This window comes from Nilaparvata lugens, chromosome 2 (genome assembly GCF_014356525.2).
Source record: "Nilaparvata lugens isolate BPH chromosome 2, ASM1435652v1, whole genome shotgun sequence".
NCBI lineage: Eukaryota > Metazoa > Arthropoda > Insecta > Hemiptera > Delphacidae > Nilaparvata > Nilaparvata lugens.
This window is the reverse complement of record NC_052505.1, coordinates 43789987-43811590: the sequence shown is the minus strand read 5'-3', so window position 1 is coordinate 43811590 and position 21604 is coordinate 43789987. Positions and strand designations below refer to the sequence as shown.

The 21604-nt window shown below is 34.8% G+C and overlaps 2 protein-coding genes across 2 annotated transcripts in view; both read left to right on the top strand.

Annotated features, from left to right (window-relative positions):
* Nucleotides 1-3445, top strand: part of LOC111050005 (ribosome biogenesis protein BOP1 homolog) — a 32272-nt gene extending 28827 nt beyond the window's left edge. The window contains exon 14 of the mRNA XM_039421270.1: nucleotides 2962-3445. Coding sequence (XP_039277204.1) covers nucleotides 2962-3115 — 154 coding nt within the window. The 3' untranslated portion in view covers nucleotides 3116-3445. The remainder of the gene's footprint in view (nucleotides 1-2961) is intronic.
* A 4073-nt stretch (nucleotides 3446-7518) lies between these two features.
* Nucleotides 7519-21604, top strand: part of LOC111046993 (solute carrier family 12 member 4) — a 494114-nt gene continuing 480028 nt past the window's right edge. The window contains exon 1 of the mRNA XM_039420090.1: nucleotides 7519-7707. Within this exon, the coding sequence (XP_039276024.1) occupies nucleotides 7551-7707 (157 nt within the window). The 5' untranslated portion in view covers nucleotides 7519-7550. The remainder of the gene's footprint in view (nucleotides 7708-21604) is intronic.

Sequence of the window (21604 nt, the reverse complement as noted above, 5' to 3'; positions counted from 1 at the left end):
AAAAACATACTTGTGCACTTTTGAAATATTGTTATAAATGTTGTTATCATTTTCATAAAAAACATACTTGTGCACTTTTGAAATATTGTTATTTAAGGATATTTTCTTTCCAAACTGACCATCCTTCTGAGTAACCCCATAGACCCCCCCCCCAACCTATATTTTTACATATTAATCATGTGTTTCAACCAGCGAGGGAAACCGGGAAAAACTTGAAATATGCGGGAAATGTACGGGAGTTTTCTGAGCCTGATTCAGTGGACACCCTGATAGAGTAGTGATAAGATGTTGACCAAAATAATATTGTAGAATTGATTCGAGAAACTAGCTTAACAAAACATTGCTATGATGTAATACAGATAAACTTCCAATTCTGGCTGTCGGCATGAGCCATGCCGATTGAAGTTTTGTTATGCTTTGGAATTGTAATTGTGCTTTTTCCTATGAATATCAATAAAATCTTCATCTATCTATCTATGTTTACGATACAACATGTATTCTCCAATTTGAAACGTTCTGTCCCTAAAGGCAGGCTCTCCAATAATGGATTCCTCTGATCATTCAATTTGTGTAGATTGTTTCATCGGAAGCTGGGTTTTTGTTTATGCGTAAACTTCCGCAGTAAACGAGAACAGACATTGTTGTCTGAAGACAATCGTATTTTCTAAATTTCAAGTGTGCTTAAACAGCTGTAGTCCAGTCAAGGAAAGGTTATAGAGGGAAAAGTTGGGGAGACAATTTTTGACCCCGCAGTTCTGTTAAGGGTAGTAAGGAGGTAAACATATCAAAAGTCCCCACCCCTACCCACTGTGCTTAGGGGGTGGGGGTGGTTCAAAGGTACCATTTCTTGGTTTCTCGCATTAAACTAAAAAACTATGTATCCTAAAGACTTCACTGTCTTATACCAAATTAAAGCTTACATAATTTCCTACAATATTCATTCCACAACTTTTTTCATATCTCCTCTAGTTTTCGAGATACCTCTAGTTATCCGCTCTTGAAGGTGTGACAAAATAAACAGAAAAAATTCATGCTAATTATGACCTTATAGAGCATTGATAAATTCTCTACACTTTTTGTTCAGTGCAATTTTGTGATATTCCCAACAGTTCCCGAGATATTCGCTCTTGAAGGTGTGTGATTGTTGAAATAACAGGTTTTTATCCAATGTTTTGCTTTTTCAGGGCTTATAACTCTCCAACAATGCATCATAAAAACTGATGCTAAACGTGAGTTTGTGGAGCATTGATTTCTCTTTAAAATGATGTATTATTACACTATTCCAAGATTCCCTTTCATTGTTATAGCAGCTTCAATGTAGGGGGTGAAATTTCCATTGCTGCAACAATTGATCGTTTGACAATGATATTTGAATGGGGTGTTTGTGACACAATTTTTGACTTTGCAGCTTGATTTGGACTAGTTAGTAGGTAAGCATAGCAAAAGTGCGCATTTTTATCCCCTCTGTTGAAGGTGTGGAACCACTAAGTTGACACTTGTTGCAGCAATGAAAATTTCACCCCCTACATTGAAGCTGCTATAACAATTAAAGGAAGAACTTGGAATAGTGAAATAATACATCACTTCAAAGAGAATTCAATGCTCTGCAAACCTACGATTAGCATCAGTTTATATGATGCATTGTTAAAGAGTTATAAGCCCTGAAAGAGAAAAATAATTATTGGATAAAAGCCTGTTATTTTAACAATTACACACCTTCAAAACGAATATCTCCGGAACTGGTGGAAATATCACAAAATTCCAATGAACAAAAAATGTAGAGAATTTATCAAGCTTTATTTTTGAATAGTTATTCATGTTGGTTGAACGCATTGTTATCAAGATATGAGCGTCGAGGAAAAACGCTGAAAAATGCAACTTTCAAACTACCCTCATCCCCTTAGCACATGAGTTAGGAATGGGGACTTTTGATATCTTCTCCTAACTAGTCTCAACAAAGCTGTAAAGTCAATAATGTTGTTTAGAGCATTCCCTCCAAATTCCTTTGTCAATTGGGCTATTGTTGCAAAAATGGAGATTCCACACTCAACACTAAAGCTGCTGCAAAAGGTGTAGGGAAATTCGTAAATGTGTGAAATTATACATCAAATTAAAGAGAATTCAATGCTCTATAAGGTCATAACTAGCATGGATTTTTTCTGTCGATTTTTAAAAAGTTATAAGAGAAAAAATAGAAGAAAATTGGTGGCAAACGTGATTTTTCAAAAATGTTACACCTTCAAGAGCGGATAACTAGAGGTATCTCGAAAACTAGAGGAGATATGAAAAAAGTTGTGAAATGAATATTGTAGGAAATTATGTAAGCTTTAATTTGGTATAAGACAGTGAAGTCTTTAGGATACATAGTTTTTTAGTTCAATGCGAGAAACCAAGAAATGGTACCTTTGAACCAACCCCACCCCCTAAGCACAGTGGGTAGGGGTGAGGACTTTCGATATGTTTACCTCCTTACTACCCTTAACATAACTTCGGGTCAAAAATTGTCTTCCAAACATTTCCCTCTATACCCTCTTTTGAGCATTCATTGCCTGGACTACTGATCCAATAACTTTTTGTTATTTGTGTTTATTATCTAGAAATATTGAATCGAGAATTAAATAAAGAATCAAGAAATTTCGAATAATATCAACATATTGCCATTCAACAGTATAAACTCAACCTAAAACATAAAAACATAATTTTTTAGGTTATTTAGACTAATTGAAATTCACCCAATGTGAGATCCTCACCCTGTCGTGGTCTTCACGCACAAACGAAAACGCAACTTTAGTAGGACATGCAATGTCTTGATCTAAATTCAATTCGTTAATCCTATTCATCACTATATTATGAATTTGCTGTTTTCAGAGTTTACTTATTCATTCATTATAGTTGATAAAAATCAAACTGATCTTCCTCCTATCAACTTTACAACAATCGTTGATTTCTTATTTGTTTCAGTGACCTCATGCAAAACGCGTTGATAGTACCGTTGAAACGGTTGAGCAGTCATAAAAATCACAATGACTTTGGAATATTTGAAGTGATGTTCCATCATTCTCAGCCTTGGGTATTAACATGTGGCGCTGACAAAACTATACGTCTCTATTCATAGTGTAAGATGTTGATCATTGTAATTGATGATAGTTATTAGTTTTTATGAAATAAACTCTCTTAAACTTACCATGAGTTCATACTCGGCTTCCGTTTTTTGTAATGTCCACACTTTCCAGTTGCTCAACATGAAAATAACTTACTTTGTCTTATTTCTTCAAACGCTGGTAATTTGAGTCAAACGCAATCTGAGAGACAGTTAAACTCGAATGTCAACGAACTCGGAGACACACCTTTGACAAATACTAATGGTTGTAGTTAAATAACTGCAAATTATATTGTGTGTAATTGACTTGAGTATGAATATGAATAAAAGCTACCTTACCTTATACGACTGATTGTGATTCTCTCATTGTGGAACGCTCCCTAAAATAAATCCAACATGCCTTACCATCGCTAACTTATGCCTGAGATAATATGTTAAGGATAAACTATTATCTCCACATTTTTGGTTTTATGAGTCCTAAATATCCGCCAATTACCATATCATACATGATCCTTCTCAGAGTCAAAATTAACCTACACTTTTTCAACTGCTTGTTTGTATCTCCTCTATTACTTTTATTTTGAAAATTGAATTAAATGTTTACGAAGCTAAGCAGCACAAATATAGATATATTATTAAGATTAGGAATGTGTAAGATACATATCCAATTTGAAAAAACTCAACCAGACAATACTATGACTAATACAGTTATTTATCCGCTCTATATTTTAAATTCAAAATAAATCAATTCACTCTATTTTTCATTCGTAATTTTCTCCACTGTTTCAGTAAATAACTATGAAAAACGTTTTTCAATCAACTCATTATCTAGAATAATTATTTTATGTAACATAATAAAGAACGTGGTTGTAGCATAAAGTTTACTCCGCCAAGAGTGAACATCAAAATCAGATATGAACCTTTCTCAACAGCATGATATTAATCATTCGGTTGTTTTCCTGTTGAATCTGTTTACTGGAAATGCATTTACTTGAATGCCTAATTATTGAACTTCTTTAAATAATGGGAAAAAATTGTTGTTTAATCTTTCATACAATAATCGGTTATCGATTCATTGATTAGTCAACTAATGATATTTTCTGTTGAACATCAATATTATTATTTTCAGATTAATAATATAATATTATTATTCTAAATGAAACGGTAGTTGAAAACTTCGAATTCAATAAGCACCTTCTTCAAACTTCCTGTTACTTTCAAAGTTTTAATACTTGCTATATTCACCATCACAAAGCTTAGACAGTTAAAAAATAGTTTATATTAAGATAGTTGAAATGTCATTATGAGTTAAATACTGTATATAGACTCTCGCACAGAATTGCAATGTGGGTATTGTAAACAATATCCGTAGAGGAGTAGCGGGAGTTGATTTATTATCAGTTCTCGGAGATAATGCAGATAAGCCGAACAATAATAATTTTCAAATGAAACTGTAGTTAGTCAGTGACTTGCTTCACTACGAAATGTATACAAGCGCTTTGTATGAATTTTTCGTTTGTATAGAGCCTGGTTAATTTCTTATAAAGCAACACGAATGCTCTTTTTGTGCTGCAGATTACAGAAAAATAATCAATATTCTCTACAGCTTGTTTCAGTGAAGTGTGTTCGGTTACAGTGTGTGTAATTGTGTCTGTTTTCAAAGGCAACAATATTTTAATGAGTGTGTCTCAGTTGAGTAATATAGTATTCTAAATGGGTAAGATCGGCAGCGTGGATTCCATTTTGAACAGTAAACGGATCTTTCAAACAATAAAAGGTAAAAATATTAACTTATATTTTCGGTTGAGTTCTGGTAGCCTATACATGTATTTTTTATTTCTGAATTTACAATGTTTCGGTTAATGTCCATTTGGTAATATCGTCACCATTTTCGAATCAATTCTCTGATTACTAAGTAGTCCATCAATGCTGATTTTTAGTTATCGGGAAACCTTTTTTTCAGGAGAGTTTCAAAATAAGTAGAGTGGTATTGATTTTGTCTGCACAGATTGCAGGTTATTTGACATCTATTGGATTTGACTTCCCCTTCTAAACTGTTTTAAAATTGCATTTACTCGAATGGGAACTTTTCACTCGGGTCGTCTTTGCTCCAGAATTACACTGGCAGTCACAATGACTTTTTCACTCGAGCCCTTTTCCGCCATTAAAATAGAGCTTTACTCGGTTCTCTCCAAATGATTTATGCATCAACTGTAAAGTGGAAACAGACCATGATAATTACCTTTATGGCAAGACCATTAAGAACCGTACTTGAGCTCAGTTACAAAACTGTCGCTACAGTAATTTCAATTGTAATATATTATTTTTATTGATTTTCAATAGATTAATTAGAGCTTAACAATTTATTTTAACTGTGATTATAGTGATCATAATCAAGGTTGAAGATTTTGTTTCTACAGTTTTGAGAGAGCTTGAGAAACATTTTTATTACATTACGGTTAGACTATCAGTAGAAGGCCTGTCAAGTTTAAATTTATTATTTTGAATTACAATTTCAGCAATAGCTTTATTAAATTTTTGAATTCCCAAAATAATGATTTTGATTATCCTCATTTAATGTTGGCCTACTGACCTATAGTAAGATTCTCGTATTAAAGTCAGCACCTGATTATTAGTCAAAGCAGATAGCCCTATTCTTTTCTACCGCCGCACTGTTGCCAAGCGTTTATTGACTTTGAACAGGACCTCCTCTCCTGGAGGAGAAAATCCTGCTTTGAAAAAACAAAATGAACTACCAAAATATTTTAGCTCAATTATGAAAATGAAACATGAGAAAATATATTTTTTTGATGAATAAAATAGATTTGGGATAAGGGAGATCATCATTATTAGCAAGTATCATCAATTTATACCTTTTTTATCCTTTATAAAGGTTACTTGTACTTTTCAATAATTACTTTGAAAATATTTGAAAGCAATATCATGTTTTTTGTACAGTCTACTTCATTGATTGCTGAATTTGTAACCTACACAGTATATGTACTATATATAAAGTATACTATATACTATAGTACACATAACCTATGAGGTAACACTTTAATAACTATTTATTAAATTCAATTTCCTAATGCATATATTTCCAAAATAATGAATTATAGAGGAATATAGGGCATTTTTGATTATTGGAAATATTTATTGAATATTTAAAATCATTTTTATTATCACTTTTAAATCCTTTACATAGCTTTCCACTTCGGTAGAAATTTCATAGTTACGAACAAGTAATTTCGACAAAAATTGTTGGCTACAATGAAAATCTTTGTGAAACACTTGTTCGTAACAAGCAAATCACTTGTAAACTTGTAGAAATTCATTTTAACTACAAGTTTACAATTCTGCTTTTGTGAAACGCTTGTAATCGCTGTTCTCCAAAACCGGTTGATTTGGTTGACAACAAGACTTGTAACCAACTTGTACCTTTGTGAAACAGGCCCCTGTTATGTACCGATACCAGCTATCTTCTATAGTAGGCAGTGACAAGGCAGAGAATTGGCAACGCTATTCTCCTGCCATTATAACGTGGACCTCACTATACACCATAGAGAAATGGTAGCAAAAGGTGTGTATGGTTTGTATAGTCGGTGCAATCACGAGACAGCGCGAATTCCAATAATTGGGAGGTGGCAAAGTGGCTGATGCATAGTTGTAGGTTGCAGCCAAGAATAATTGTGTTTAGAGTATAGCTATATACTCTCCTTGGGTTACAGCCACATTCTGTCTGCAAGTTCAACTTGTCTGCTCTGCAAGCATTTTTGCTCTCGTCTATAGTCAGGTCCACGTTATAATGGCAGTGGAGAGAGATAGTAGAACAACGTTGCCGATGCTCTGTCTTGTCAATGCCTTCTATAGACGGTAGCTGATACAGGTTTTTTGATGTAATATTAACTGTCTCTCTCGTTTAAAATAATCAATAATATTTTATTAAGCACAAAATTATATTTTTATATAGTTTCATAATGAATTTTCATAATTAAGATTAAATATTTTGTTAATTAATTATTAATTCTACATTGTTAAAATACGTTCTGGCAACAGAGCAAAGCGAAAAAGAGATAGCACTATCCGCTTTGTTGAATGATAGACAAGGATAGCAGTACCATTGCTAATTAAACACTGCCATTATAACGTGGACCTGACTGATAGTCTTGTATCGTTGATGTGCGAACTTTGCGTTGTTCGCTTCGGGCTGGTGTGGAAGCGAAAAGAGGCTCAGCTGCTCAGCTGAAAAGCACGCGACGCCGGCCGGCTGTCTTGTACGCATGCGCAGAACAGGCACTCGCCATCTGTCGTATCTTCGGCTGCGAGTTCTTTCAAGTTGACAGTAGGACGCGTGACGGCCCGCGGAACGGGTGAGTGTGCGTGTCGAGTGTGAATTGGTCTTTTGGACTTGGCGTCTCGCTGCTAGCCTCCTGCTACTGCTTTTGCGGCGATGTCCTCGTCCATCAACATGGAACGCTTCAAAGTGACCAGAAGTGACGACAAGAAAGCCAAGTACGGAGCGACTGCTGCAGCCGGCAGCAACGCTGAAGTCGAAACTTCGCTCATGAGGGCCAACTTGGACATGGACTTCAACCAGGACTCTATAGGTAGGAATATTTCTGGACAATATATTCAGCTTTCAACAGAGGAGTGTTGCAGTGCATGATTGGAGCATGTTACTTGAATTACAATTAATCATGTTTGTTGTTCATGAGTTTCTAAAACAGCATGTGACAGCATTGTTTCATAGAGAGCCATGTTTGGGTACTGTTAATAATGAACATATTCCATGTGAAAATTCTATATTATTTCTGCACAATTGACTTGTTTATTATGAGAGGTATGCTAGTAGCCTACCGTCTACGATTAGAAACTTTACAATAGATACTGATTAAAGTTCACATTTTCTTTTAGGAAATGAAGTACATGCGACATCTCTGTCTCCTATTTTGGTTTCAAAAGAGGTTCGATAATCGTATCCAGAAGCAATGATAGAAGCATGGCAATAATAATGGAAATCCCAAGTTCTTTATACGTTTCAAAAACACAGGTCTATTGTCTTACCTGTTCAGTAGGCTATAGTGAACGAATTTGATAGAGATATCAATAGAGAGGGCTGTTGTACATTGTAAAAGATAGCCTAAGCTTATAATTGCTCATCAGAATGTCGTTTTTGACAAATTCCAATTAATTGTTGTCGGATGAGTTCCACTGTTGCAGCTTTGGTACATGCATGCTCTTTTTTTGGTTGCCATAATGTTACGGTTGTTGCATCTAAAACTACTTGCATTTAAAATGTAAATCGAAGATTGCGTGATTTATTTGACCTTTTTTGTCACTGGCCCAATACTTTTTTACTGAAAGAAAAGAAATTGACGATTGACAATGCAGTTGGTCAATCACCATTAAGCTTGTAGAATATTAGGAAAACAACAGTAATGTATCGTAGCTCTTATACTACGATATACTGATTATTCAACAACACAACTCTTGAGTGTGAACTTTAAAATAGGTATAATTCGGTGATGTATGGAGCAGGTGTAAGCTACAATGAAAAAGATAATAATTATCTAGTACTGGCCCATTAAGCCCCTACAATATACCTATATTACAGCTGTTTGTCACACACCGAACATGTTTCTTGTCAAAGTGACAGTTTCACGTATGATCACGTTTTACTACTAGATGTTCATACCGTAATAATAATAATTATTAAATGATTGATTCACAATAATTATTTATTCTATCTCCTTCCTCCTTCTATCCCCTGTCTATCGATTCAAACTATCATCATGTTCTAATTTAATATTTTCTAGAATTTTGATATATCACTGCTGGATTGTGATTGATCAAGAAATTCAAGATCCATTGTATATTATAATGTATTTCGGTTACTATTGGCGGAAACTTTACATTGAAAATGAAAGAAATTAAGGAATGGTCTTGATGCATTTCCAATTAAGAATTTGGAGTATTATTCTTGTAATTTATTTGGAGTGTATTCTGCTGAAGAACTATTCAGGTCTGTTAAACAAAATCGGAAGCCAGAGACAAGCAATTAAAATTGTCCAAATTGCTGACAAATTACAGATAAGCATTTCACCTGTTCACCAGTAAGTGCCATTGACATGTGTCATTAATTTTGCTATACTTGTCCTCAGCTCTTTTACGCAATTTAAGGAATATTCATGGTTTAGGGAATTCGATCAATTTGAAAACTTATAAATTCTAGCCTTCAAGACAATTGCCTTCTGAATACAGCATTCCGATTCAAGAAAATCCACTCATAAACGAAATAGACCGGTTCTTATGGTCATGATTGTATGTAGCCTAGTTTCATTGTATTGCTTTCTTGAATAAAACTTACAATTGCCACAACCACGTGCAGTACCTATTCATTAAAACTAATTTTTGAGAATCAAATTTTGGCTGCTACGCCATCAGCAATATCCATTAAACGCTAGGGCTCATTAATGATTGTTAATGGTGTAGCAACCAACGTGCTTTCTCAAAAATGTATTTACAAATAAGTGGTTTCAACCAATACAAGTAAGAAGTCACGTATATTCCAATCATCAGAACATAATTTTCATTTCAACACAGGAAGTACCCATTTCTCTCTTGTAAATCATCCTCACTCCCTTAAAAAAATAGGAATAATTGAACTAATGAAGTTAGAAGTTCAAGTTTTGTGGAGTATTTTAATCCTGATTAGAAAAGAGGAAAAAATCAGAGGAAACCTTATTATGGGGAGTACAATGGGTTATTTCAAACTACAAGATTAGGCTAGTGATAAGAGTCTGAAATGATAGTGGGTAATATTAATACAATAGTATGTATATATGAATAGAAAAGTGTGGAAAATACATGACATGAAGCTTTCACGTACAAACTGTTCTTTACAAAGAAATACATAAAGCGTTCAGATATTGTTGTGTGTACAGTGATCTATAATGGAGTAGTCTACGCAAAAAAGGTATGTAGGCCTAGCCATGTACGTAGTAGCCTTTGTGATATAGGGAAGTAAAGTAACAACAGCAAGCTGCTGTGTGGAGCGTGTGTGTGTTTGTGTGTGTGATTGAGTCCAGAGGTGGAAAAAAGGTCAACGTCCATTGCTTTGTGTGAGGGTTGGTGTTTACTGAAGGGGGAACCAGTAGTAAAGGCAACTGAATCGCAGTCTGCCAACACATGGAGCCATGGAGCTGTAAGTGCACCTGGAAGTCACACTCACGGAAGCTGTTGTGGCTGGGCGGTGGACACAACATCAGTTTTGTTTGCCACTTTACTTATTGGAGATGGAGACGAGCCGCGTCTCCTAATGACGATCGATGTGCGGCATCTGTCTCTAACTTCGGCATTCAATTTGAAGCGGTAATGATTGCGGCGGCTGAATATCGATTTTCCTCTCCGCTAATGAACTATTGGGCTTAGGGTGGTTGTCCCAAGTGTACACCACTATCAACAGAATTTGACCAATTTGAAATGTTATTCATGTCATCGAACAATCGAATCAATAAATAATGTATTGAAATAAGAAGAATGAGTCATGTAAAACTACAAATGATGAAAAATTAATCAAGGGAGATTGAGATAAGTGATTTTAGGAGAATGCTGAGTTGGATTTTGAGAAAATTATAAATAGCTTACAAAAGTTGTCAATTATATTTAAAAATGGAATCAATGCACAGTACAGCATGATGAGGAATTTAAGTCCTTATGCATAGAAAATTTAACTTTATATTGAAGATTGAAGTCTCATGAACGATGATACAATGTGATGATGAGGATGATAAGTCCTTGAACAAAAAATACTTGGTGATGGGGATTTTCGGTCATTCTAAAGAGATGAAATAATTCGATAATGGAAGATTATTCTCAAACAAGGAGCATCCATGAATGAGGTAAAAGTATTCTTCTCAAATAATTAGGAGGATCTTCCTCTCGAATGATAAGAAAACTCTTATCATAAGTTCTACTGGAAAGTAGATTGTGTTGAAATCCAATTACATGCAACCATTATAAGAACATTTTTCAATTCTGGTGATGAAATAATGTGAAGTGAGGAAAGTGAAGAGATGACGTAAAAGTAAAGAACATACCTTCAAGTAGGCTACTCCTAGAGACGACCACCATCCAGACCTCAATAAAGTGCTGAGTTCCTGGTTGAAGTACGAGATGAAAAAATTCAGTTTGAAAGTGAAAGCATGCTTGCTAGAATGTCGTGGGAGTGAGATAATCTATTGAAAATACATCAGTCTACAACAAGAGCGAGAAAGAATAACAGATTTTCATACCAATTTTCTCTCGCATCTCTTTTTTCTCAACTTCAATACCAAATGTAAACAACCTTGCCTTGAGAATACCCCTGATAATCGTAGTTTGTCATAGAAGCAAGAATTGAGTTTACTTTTTCCCATGTACTGATGAGTGTTTTGATTCCCACTTTTCGGGCTCCAAAGAGATGTTGGAATTGAATATTTGGACCATGAACGATGATCAAGCTTTTATTGTATAACTTTGTATTCGATGCGAAAACTCATTAGTAGCTTGCATGTCAATACGCAAAATGGGAGGAAAATGGTCGATGATAATGATAATGAGCATGAACGATGATGGTTGTGATTGTTTTTTGAGCGGGCAGGTAGCTCGGGTTGGTCTCTCCCATTCAACACGTGGTTCTGGGTTTGGGTAGAGCGAGATAGAGGACGATGCATCCATGAATAGAACGAGCTAATCGATTATCGCTCCCCGGTGGACAAAACTAGCACAGAAGCACACACAAAACAATTTAGGGCTGCTCTCGACCCCTAAACATGCAGATGCCTTTCGGATCGGGCAGAAAACGCTGACAACTCTTCGATGATTACTATTCAAACTGTTCAGTAACATAGCAGCAACACTTTTTAGCTGACTACTGACTTTGTTTCCATTATCAGTCCTTCTTTAGTGCTATGATTTAGTATTTTTAGTACAGAGAAATCTACGAGTAGTATGATTCATTTAATAATTTATTGATTCAGTGATAACTGATTATCCTTTCAAATAATTGGGGGAGGACCAAAAGACACGGCGCAAAACTGTTCCTCCCACGAATTTTTATTCCAGTCCAGAAAGTAGGTTGTGTTTTTTCCACTTTAAAGAACAAGTTATATTATGTTCTTTCAGTTAATGAATATAGTAACTGTCTGTATTAATGACTAGTAAGATATGAGAATTTACAACTGCTACTCTTGAATAAGTTGACATTTAATCTAATATATGATAAGTAAATTATTTTATTCCAATAAATGAAAGTGGTATCAGTTATTTTTAAGCACACATTCAGATGTGTTATTGTGTAAATTCAATATATTGATAAATGAGGAACTATTAAATAGCCAATTTGGTCCAATTTAGCTTTTTTTCTTATTTTGCTTTTTCAGGGTATAATATGATATTATGATTTATTAATACTTGACAAAATTCTATTATGACAGAAAAAACAATGCCAGTGATATATTGATCACTGCCGGCCCTTATTTATAATTATGAAGATACCGACCGTTATTAATCTATACAATCATCTTCAATGTCATCCTTTTTCAGAAGATTTTTGTTTTACTAGATCAACAATACCATGAAGATCCTCTAAATCTCATGGATTTAGAAAGTTTAGTTTTAGCCTTTGTACAGCCTTAATATAAAACAGATTATGGATAACTTAGTTGGAAGAAACGAAGTAACTTACACACATACACAACACTAGAGGTAGAGAACATCAGGACATACCCTATCAAAGGCTCAATGAATTGATGGCTCACACTAGGGTTTAAGCCCGGTTGCACAAAAACCTGTTAAATTTTAATCATGATTAAATGCTACGAGAACCAATCAGAGAAGACTCTTCTGATAGAAAATCTTATCTGATTGGTTCTAGAGACATTTATTCACGATAAAAATTTAACTGGCTTTTGTGCGACCGAGACTTTATAATCAACTCTCAGCGGTAGTAAAAATGACAAAAATGCAACTATAAGTTCTGACGTTATTTTTATGAATAACGATTTGCCTAGCTTGGCTGCAGTCGGTAAAGCATGAGTGCAAAAATATATAAGTCTGGTTGTGGTTTTTAGAATACAACTTAGATAAAGTTCTTATAAGTTTGCTCAAAGAATTATAAATGACAAAGGCCATACTATTGATCAAGTGTATTTTTCAACAGTTGAATTACAAAACATATTGTCAATCTTATTCATTTTTACTTTCCTTGCCCCATTACCATAGGTAAGGAAAGTATTGCTTTCCGAAAAAAAATTAAGGTACCTCAATTTCTAAATTTCTATACGTTTCAAGGTCCCCTGAGTCCAAAAAAGTGGTTTTTGGGTATTGGTATGTATGTGTGTGTGTCTGTGTGTGTATGAGTGTATGTGCGTATGTGTACACGAAATCTCATCTCCCAATTAACGGAATGACTTGAAATTTGGAACTTAAGGTCCTTCCCCTATAAGGATCCGACACGAACAATTTCGAACAAATCCAATTCAAGATGGCGGCTAAAATAGCGAAAATGTTGTCAAAAACAGGGTTTTTTGCAATTTGCTCGAAAACCGCTCCAACGATTTCGATCAAATTTATACCTAAAATAGTCATTGATGAGCTCTATCAACTGCCACAAGTCCCATATCTGTAAAAATTTCAGGAGCTCCGCCCCATCAATGCAAAGTGTGATTTTAGATTCCCAATTATCAGGCTTCAGATACAATTTAAACAAAAAATTTCAAATGGAAAAGATTGAGCATAAAAATCTCTACAATTAATGTTCAGTGACATTTTCACCTAAAATTGGAAATAAGCTCGAAATTCGAGAAAATGTGTTTATTCAATAATGCTAACGGTTGGCAACTGTTGATTCTATTAAATCATTCTCTATGAAGAGATAGCAGACTTCGTGTGTCTCCAGCGTTATTGTCCTGTCACCAGCTGGCAGATCTTTTAATAGTAGACTTGAGATGCGCGTGTACACTAGCGTCAGGTGATAAATTTTCATAACGGCAAGGAAAGTTGTGTGAGTGCGCCACACCAGATTTTATAAATTTACTTCGAATTTTTTGTTTTATTGTATGTTTTATGATAACTGTTGACTTTCATATATATTAATTTGACGTTGCATTTTATTTATCTATTTTATTATTCATCCAATCATTCTGCAACATGTACTACACATGAATATAATAATAATGACTAGTGACCCCCTGGGTTGAAGAACTCGCTCACTGTTTATATTGTAATCTTTGAAACCCGCAACATTCAATTATACAGAGTTCATGAAAATTATTGAAACAGCTAAATATTTCTCTTACAAGAGTAATTTGACAGTAGGTTTCATTGGGGATCCTATTTGAAATGAAAAATTACTCTGTCGCTTCAAAATCTTTGACCCTCATATGAATCCAAATTCATTATTTAAATGACAAGGTGGTCATGTGATACATGATTCCGATACAAAGTTCCAAGAGAAAATAAATGGCGAAAACCGCACATTTATATTTAAACCCGTATCAGTTTGTTGATTAGTAAAAGTTGTAAATTGAGTTGTTTATCATCCAGCTGAAAGCATGTGTCTGCGCATGAAGGGCTATCTGTGTGATAGCTGCCAAATAGCCTCAGCTGATGTTATGAATGGATGATTGGAAAAACTGAAGTAATTGTATACAATGAATTCTTCAGCTGTCTAAATAATAAATCACTACAATTTTTTTTCTTATACACTTTCAATGTTATTTTTATATACTGTAAAAGGACGAAGGAGTGAGTCAATTTTGTTGTCTAACGAATTTGACTCGTAAAAAGGTTCGAAGGATACATGTTCAAAATTTGAAGCTGATTGATCAATTCTTTCTAAAGAGTTATTGTAGAACATAGAAACAGACGGACAACGACTTTGGCCTTCAGTAAGTCAAAAGTGAGAACTCGTTCAATAATATTTAGTGACCTTGCTAGCTCAGGTCTGGTGTCAGAGTTTTCAGGTCGCAACTGATCAATTTCAGGGCCTCTGAAATGACCTAACGACTGCTTTTTAGGTAACCGGGACCGGCTGTTAACGTGTCCATCCGAAACACGAGAGTGGCCCAAGAAAAATGTCTTGCCCGGGCTGGGATTCTAACACGGGCCTCTGGCTTATGAAGCCAGCTTCTTCAGTCATCTAATGTAATAATCCTTTGATACATGATACAAATGCAACATTTTACCACATTGATTCTCATCTGGTTCTCATAGAATTGTTCAGATAGGTGATTCAATAAATCATCTTTTAAAATCTGAATATTTAAGATTGGTTTCTGTTATTAGATAACTTATAAGTAGGGAGCAGCTCGGTATGTTGAGATATATTGATGACTCCCTCATTTAGCAATAATGTTGTCGTGCAAGTGGAATTTTAGAATAAAATAAGAGATCGAGAAAGTACCTAATCGAAGTTCGATTATGTGGAAGGAGAAAAGGAGATTTTTTAAAAAAATTGACTATAGTACTTGGTACAAATCCTTTTTGAATAGTTTTTCTAATAGAGGCGATCTATTTTTGTAGTGAAAATAATTTGCAAAACTCATATTCAGTTTGAGGACAGACAAGCAATTGTAGCTTTGAATAGTGCACATGGTAATTATGTTGAGTCTAAAAGTGAAAAAAGATAAGCCATTTAAGTGATAGTGACATTATCGATAATTATCTGTTAGTCTGTTGTCAGGTGTGGGTCGCAGACTTTTCAATTGCTTTAAATGCTCAAAAGTTGGTCAACAGAGTCTCAGTATCAGATAGAATAATTTGAATTTATTCTTTCACTTGTCAACTTTGAATAAGTTTTATTTCCATGTTTATCAATTCCTCTAATATCTATAGTTTCTTAAATTTCAATTTTTCTTATCATCAATAAGTTTATTTAGCTTTTCATTATTATGGATCAGCGTTTGAAACTCTTAATTTCCTGTTCATTAACAAAATTAATATCCAAATAAACGAGTCTCAAAAATCACTTGAACTCATTGGCGATGTCTGATGAGAGTTTTGCTTCAAGAATTACCTTCCAACATTACAGGATAGATGTCGTATAGATGGCATGTCTGATATAGTACTCTCGTTTCTCTATTTTCATGCCATCAAATCGAAATCTTCAGAATGCTTTTCAATCTCTCATGAGCTGTTCCTTGATATCATCCTTGATATTCCAGCAGTGCCAAAAATGTTTAGGGTTGAAGGATTGGAAGGTAATATTATTTATTTATTTATATTTTTTGATGGAATTGAAAACAACACGAAAATATGTTTATTTTTCAATATCTTTCTAATAAGTGACAATTTTGTATTAGAATAACGGATAGAATGTATAATTTCTATTGGTTTCTAGATCGACTGTTCGTGAATATCGAGACATTTTGTGCAGAAAACATAACATTTTCGACATGCTAGAAACATTTTGCTCCAAAAGATAAGTGGGTGGTGAAAGCGAGAAAGTTTCTAAGAAATAATTGAAATTATTTTTAATTTTGTCAAAAGTAGTTGGGAGAATGTAAAAATCGGAATTAGGAAAAAATCGTAAACTTGATTACATACGAAAAAATATAATCTGTGGAATGACGTTCATCGACGTTGTGAGTATCTGACCATCTCTGACGTGTGGTGTTCTGGCTGTTCTGAATGATTGAATCGGTGTGTGAAGAGTTCTAAATATTAGCAAAGTAATAAAAATGAGAAATGATTAATTTATATAAATTATTCGTAGAACCTCAAGGCATAGAACATAAGTGATTGGACTTGTGTATTTGTGAGAGAAGCGTTATTTAGTTTGGATTAAAGGTCAATGATGCGTTCAGATCTTATTGCTCAGTTTCTTATCACGGCTAGATAGCAGAATGAATAAAAACCAGAAGCCGGTCACAACCAGCTGTAGTTTATGTGAGCACACTGGACACTACACACTCAGACTGGTTGTTAATCTGGTAATGGAAGTCGATAGGCAGTTGAGTTGAGGGTGGAATACAGTTTAAGGTGAATTATACGTTTTGAAAGAATCCATGAAGCTGCTATAAAAACTCGTCCTTCTCTATTAGTTATTGGCACTATTATTTAGTCTATTATCAGGAAACAGCTATTGAGTTCTCAGCCATTGTCCATGTATCAATTCTAAGCTAGAATGTAACCATTCTATTTCAGATCAGTTTGATAAACAGCTCATGAAGCACATTCAGATACAAACCGTTTCATGAAATAAAAAATCAGTACCACGGAATTGTTGAAACATTTCATAGTCCCAGAGTTTTCACACCATGGAACAGTTGAAAAACGATAATCGATATACAACGATAAATGAGACAATAATATCACTTCACTTATACGGGCTACTTTATTCAAATTAATAAAAACAATATAAAAACTTGTAGTACCCTTTTATCAAAAACTTTAAAATATTTTAATGACTAGTTTCGACCATTGGTCATTTACAAGTTAAAATATTTGACCATTTGACAAAATGACCATTTTAACTTGAAAATGACCAATGGTCGAAACTAGTCGTTAAAATATTAATGAGAGGATAATTATTCTTCGATAAATACAGGTGCAAGATAGTTTTCTTCCCATTAAAATCCAGTTTAATGTTAACAAAATATTGATTTGAATTCAAAGATTTTGGACTGCGATTGTAGAATTATTGTGAAGCTTTGAATATTTAAATTATTATTTTAGAAATGTAACAGGTAGTTGATACTTGAGTCACCGTATCTCCATTAAGTTTGAAAGACAGGCGACACAAGGACACTGTTGAAGAGCTACATGCGTTATGAATTGATATTATATCTACCGTAGGCTTCAATCAATATTTTATCTGGAACTCAGAAACGTGTAACCTGAATTTTCCTGATAAGAAGTAATTTAGCCTAGATTTTGTACTTCTTTGAGTTAATAGAAATTTCTGAAATATTGATCTATCTTTTTTCTTTCAATAAAATACCTTTAATACTAACTTTTACTTGCGCAAGTATTACTCTTATTAATTTCTTATTTATATTAAAAACCCTTTCGGCGAGCTAGCTTTGATCATTAGATTAATTCGAAGCACTAGGGCGCCCATCACTAATTCAATATTTATCACTCACGTGTCGAAAATCTTCTTGTAAGCCGCCGATGTCGATCCAACTCCATGTGGTCCGGGAATATGGTAGCCGGAATCGTCTCTTCCAAGGGGTTATAAATTTATTTAAAAAATGAAAATGACTTCTGCTTCACAATAGCATCACGAAGTCCTTTAAGAAATTTAATAATTTAATTTAACTTTAACTTTTACAAAATCATTAGCAGGTACTACGCTCTAAAATATTTGGGGTCCTCTCCTGGTGGCATTTGGTTGGCGAGTGCTGGTTCTCCTTTCTCAATTTACAAATCTTATTTCCGACTTTCAAATTAGCATAAATTTAAATATCTTAGTCCTCCGCCATTAGGTTCAAATAGATCTTACAAAAAATGCCAAAATATTGCTTAGATTGTATGATTATAATTTCTTTGCATTCGAGCCATATCGATAACATAGACTATACAAAGTTTTAACACAAAATCTAGTACATTATATAAATATATAGAAATATTTTTGAATTGGCCTACAGTTGCCGCCTATTAACTGCCGTTTTACTATTGGTGCATGCAAATTTATTCGGTATTCATGCGCCTGGTACTTCTTATTTCCTGAATACATTAAATTATTTTTATTTGGTTTTTTATTTATGCTCTTTACATGCTAGCTAATATTCTATACATTAATATTAATTCCATGCTACCTAATAATTAGCCACGTGATCAGATGTTTTTCACATTGCACACCATCTGATTGCAATAAGCTCTGCCAAGGGGTTTTGGTCAGATTCTACGTTTCTCGGTTTGATCGATCTCTAGGTCACCGATCCGTGAATACATGTACATAACCTCAATCTTCAATATTTTATATAATAATCTATTTATGAGCAATAAAATTCCTTCAAATCCTTTTTAGGTTTTTGTACCATTTAGCCAGAACAAGCTGATGCTATCTAATCTTAGTTATTATCTATTTGGCGATATTAGCCAATTACTTTATTTTCAGACCTATTACTGTTTCTGTTAGGAATTTTTATCTACCCAATTTAATACTTTACAATAGTTATGAATATGAAAGTTAACAGTAGGCACTAATTTAGGTATACAGTTGAATTTACGATAAGCAGAGCCTGAGATCAGTTGCTCAGTATCATAGGTAGAGTAATACGTTTCAGCCTTATCAGTTGATTACCAACACAACGCAATGCATGTTCCGCTTGCTCCATTATAGATCACTTGCCTGTGGTTGCATGGAGTCACAATAACGAAACCAGGACAAGAGATTGAAAGATTTAGAGAGAAGGATCTAATTCAGACTCTCACTCCCTATCATGAAAAGTATAGAATTGCTCACAACTCATTCCTGATTGTAGACACCGACTTGATAGATTATTGAGGAACCCATTCGGGGGGTTTCCGGTGGCTATCTGGGGAGGTAAAGGAGGCTCCAGGCTCCAGTGATATTATTTATCCTAGCTTACCTCAGTTGAATAAAATAATAAAGAGCGCAAACACAAGTATCCTATATTATGTGCTTAGTCTAGGATTATTCATTAGAAATGATGAATTTTATGAGGGAGATGATTGAAATAAAATTGAACCCCCCCCCCTGACATCAGAAGTCAGCGCCTGAGTTCGTGATCAGTATATAATCAATATATGATCAATATAATTCGTAAGAAGGGAATTGGTTCAAATATGTAGCCATGTAGCCTACGTAGGCCTGCTAATGAACATATGAATGAATGTATGAAGCACACTTCTGGAAGCGTATAAATGAATTCTGTTGGATACTATCATATGGAGAAGGCATACACAAAAGCAAATTCTTGTTTAAGCTTTCTCCATGGTTTACTCCACTTGATTATACATTAAAGTATTCCTACTACTGCTACTTTATTTGTTTACTTACTAAATTATTGTACATAATAGAATAAATACTCTACTTGCAATTTGCAATCTGCTTTCTTCTTATTTCTATTACAATCATAATAATAATGTATACTTACTTCACTTTATCCGGCTCTACAGTCCTAGGTGGACTTTGGCCTCCTCAACATAGCGCCTCCATTCGTCTCTATCCTGTGCACTCCGTCGCCAGTTTGCCACGCCCAGCACACGGAGGTCTCCAATCGCGTCGTTCAGACATACTAAATTTTCCGTGGTCGACCTCTCTTCCACGTCCCAAGCATTCTTTCTTCCAGGAGTCTTGATGGTACCCTCCCGTCACTCATTCAATACTAATATAAGTACATTAAGTATACTAAAATAATAATATAATAATATAATAATATGATAATGATAATCTCATTCAAAGCCAGTAAGTAGCTATGGTGTATGCCCGTGAAAACTGTCAGCAGACTATTCCTGGTTGCCAGCGGTCGATAACTTTCTGTATTGTTTATAAATAGAAGTGGTGAATTAAAAATGATGAAGGCTTGTCGATGCGCGTCCAACTAAGTGTGATGGATAGAATGTCGGTCGGTCATCGGCCCGTCAGCAGTAGCGACGGATCGCCGCGAGACGAGGACAAGGAGGAGGTGTAGGGGGAGGAAGAATATAAGAGGAGAAGGAGGAGGAGGCCATTCCGAGCGTGAATTACATGCAAGCGACGAATCGAAAGCTCGCCTTGCTTTCAAAGGAAGGAGCGAAATCGAAAAGCGGCAAGCAGTTTTGATCTGAATGGAAACAAAGGATGGAGGAAACGCGCTCGCAAAGGAAACAGCAACTGAGATAAAGAAGGGATGAACAATGAATGAATAAGGATGAAAAGCTCTTGGTTTTCGGCCCGCTTTATATCTGACCATTAGCAGCTGTGAACGTTCTTTGTTTAGTTGCGACTTGAGTGGAGATTAGCTGTCAATAGATGGCGATCGATTGTTGGTTGCAGATTGGCGGTGAGCGACCGTTTCAACTGCTTCTAAATTCGCCCATTCACGCTCCAAGATTGTAGAATGAGAAAATTCCACCGAAATCGAAGGCTATGAGTGTTGTTGAAATAGGCCAGAAAAGTGGCAATTTGCACCTTTTCCCACAATATTTTCCTTTATCTTAATTTCGTTTTCCAACCATAGTGCTCTACAATGGAGTTTCTCAAACTTCTTCGTGTTCTACTTCTACGCCTACATTTGAAGTCTGAGTTCAGTAACAACCCCCCCCCATACGATATGTTGAGATAAGATGATAATAATTGATTGGGAGGAACCATTTGAGACCAACTCATTACAATGTGGTGGAGATGTGGTTGGTTTCTGTTGCTATTGATTAGTCTTCTAATTCACATATTATAATTGGTTTTGATATTTATCTATTTTATTACTGCGAATAAGGTTTAAATTTCATTTTTTTAGTGTCTTGGCATGCTCATCCCTTCTCTTGTATCCTTCCAAGCCCTACCAGGAGGCA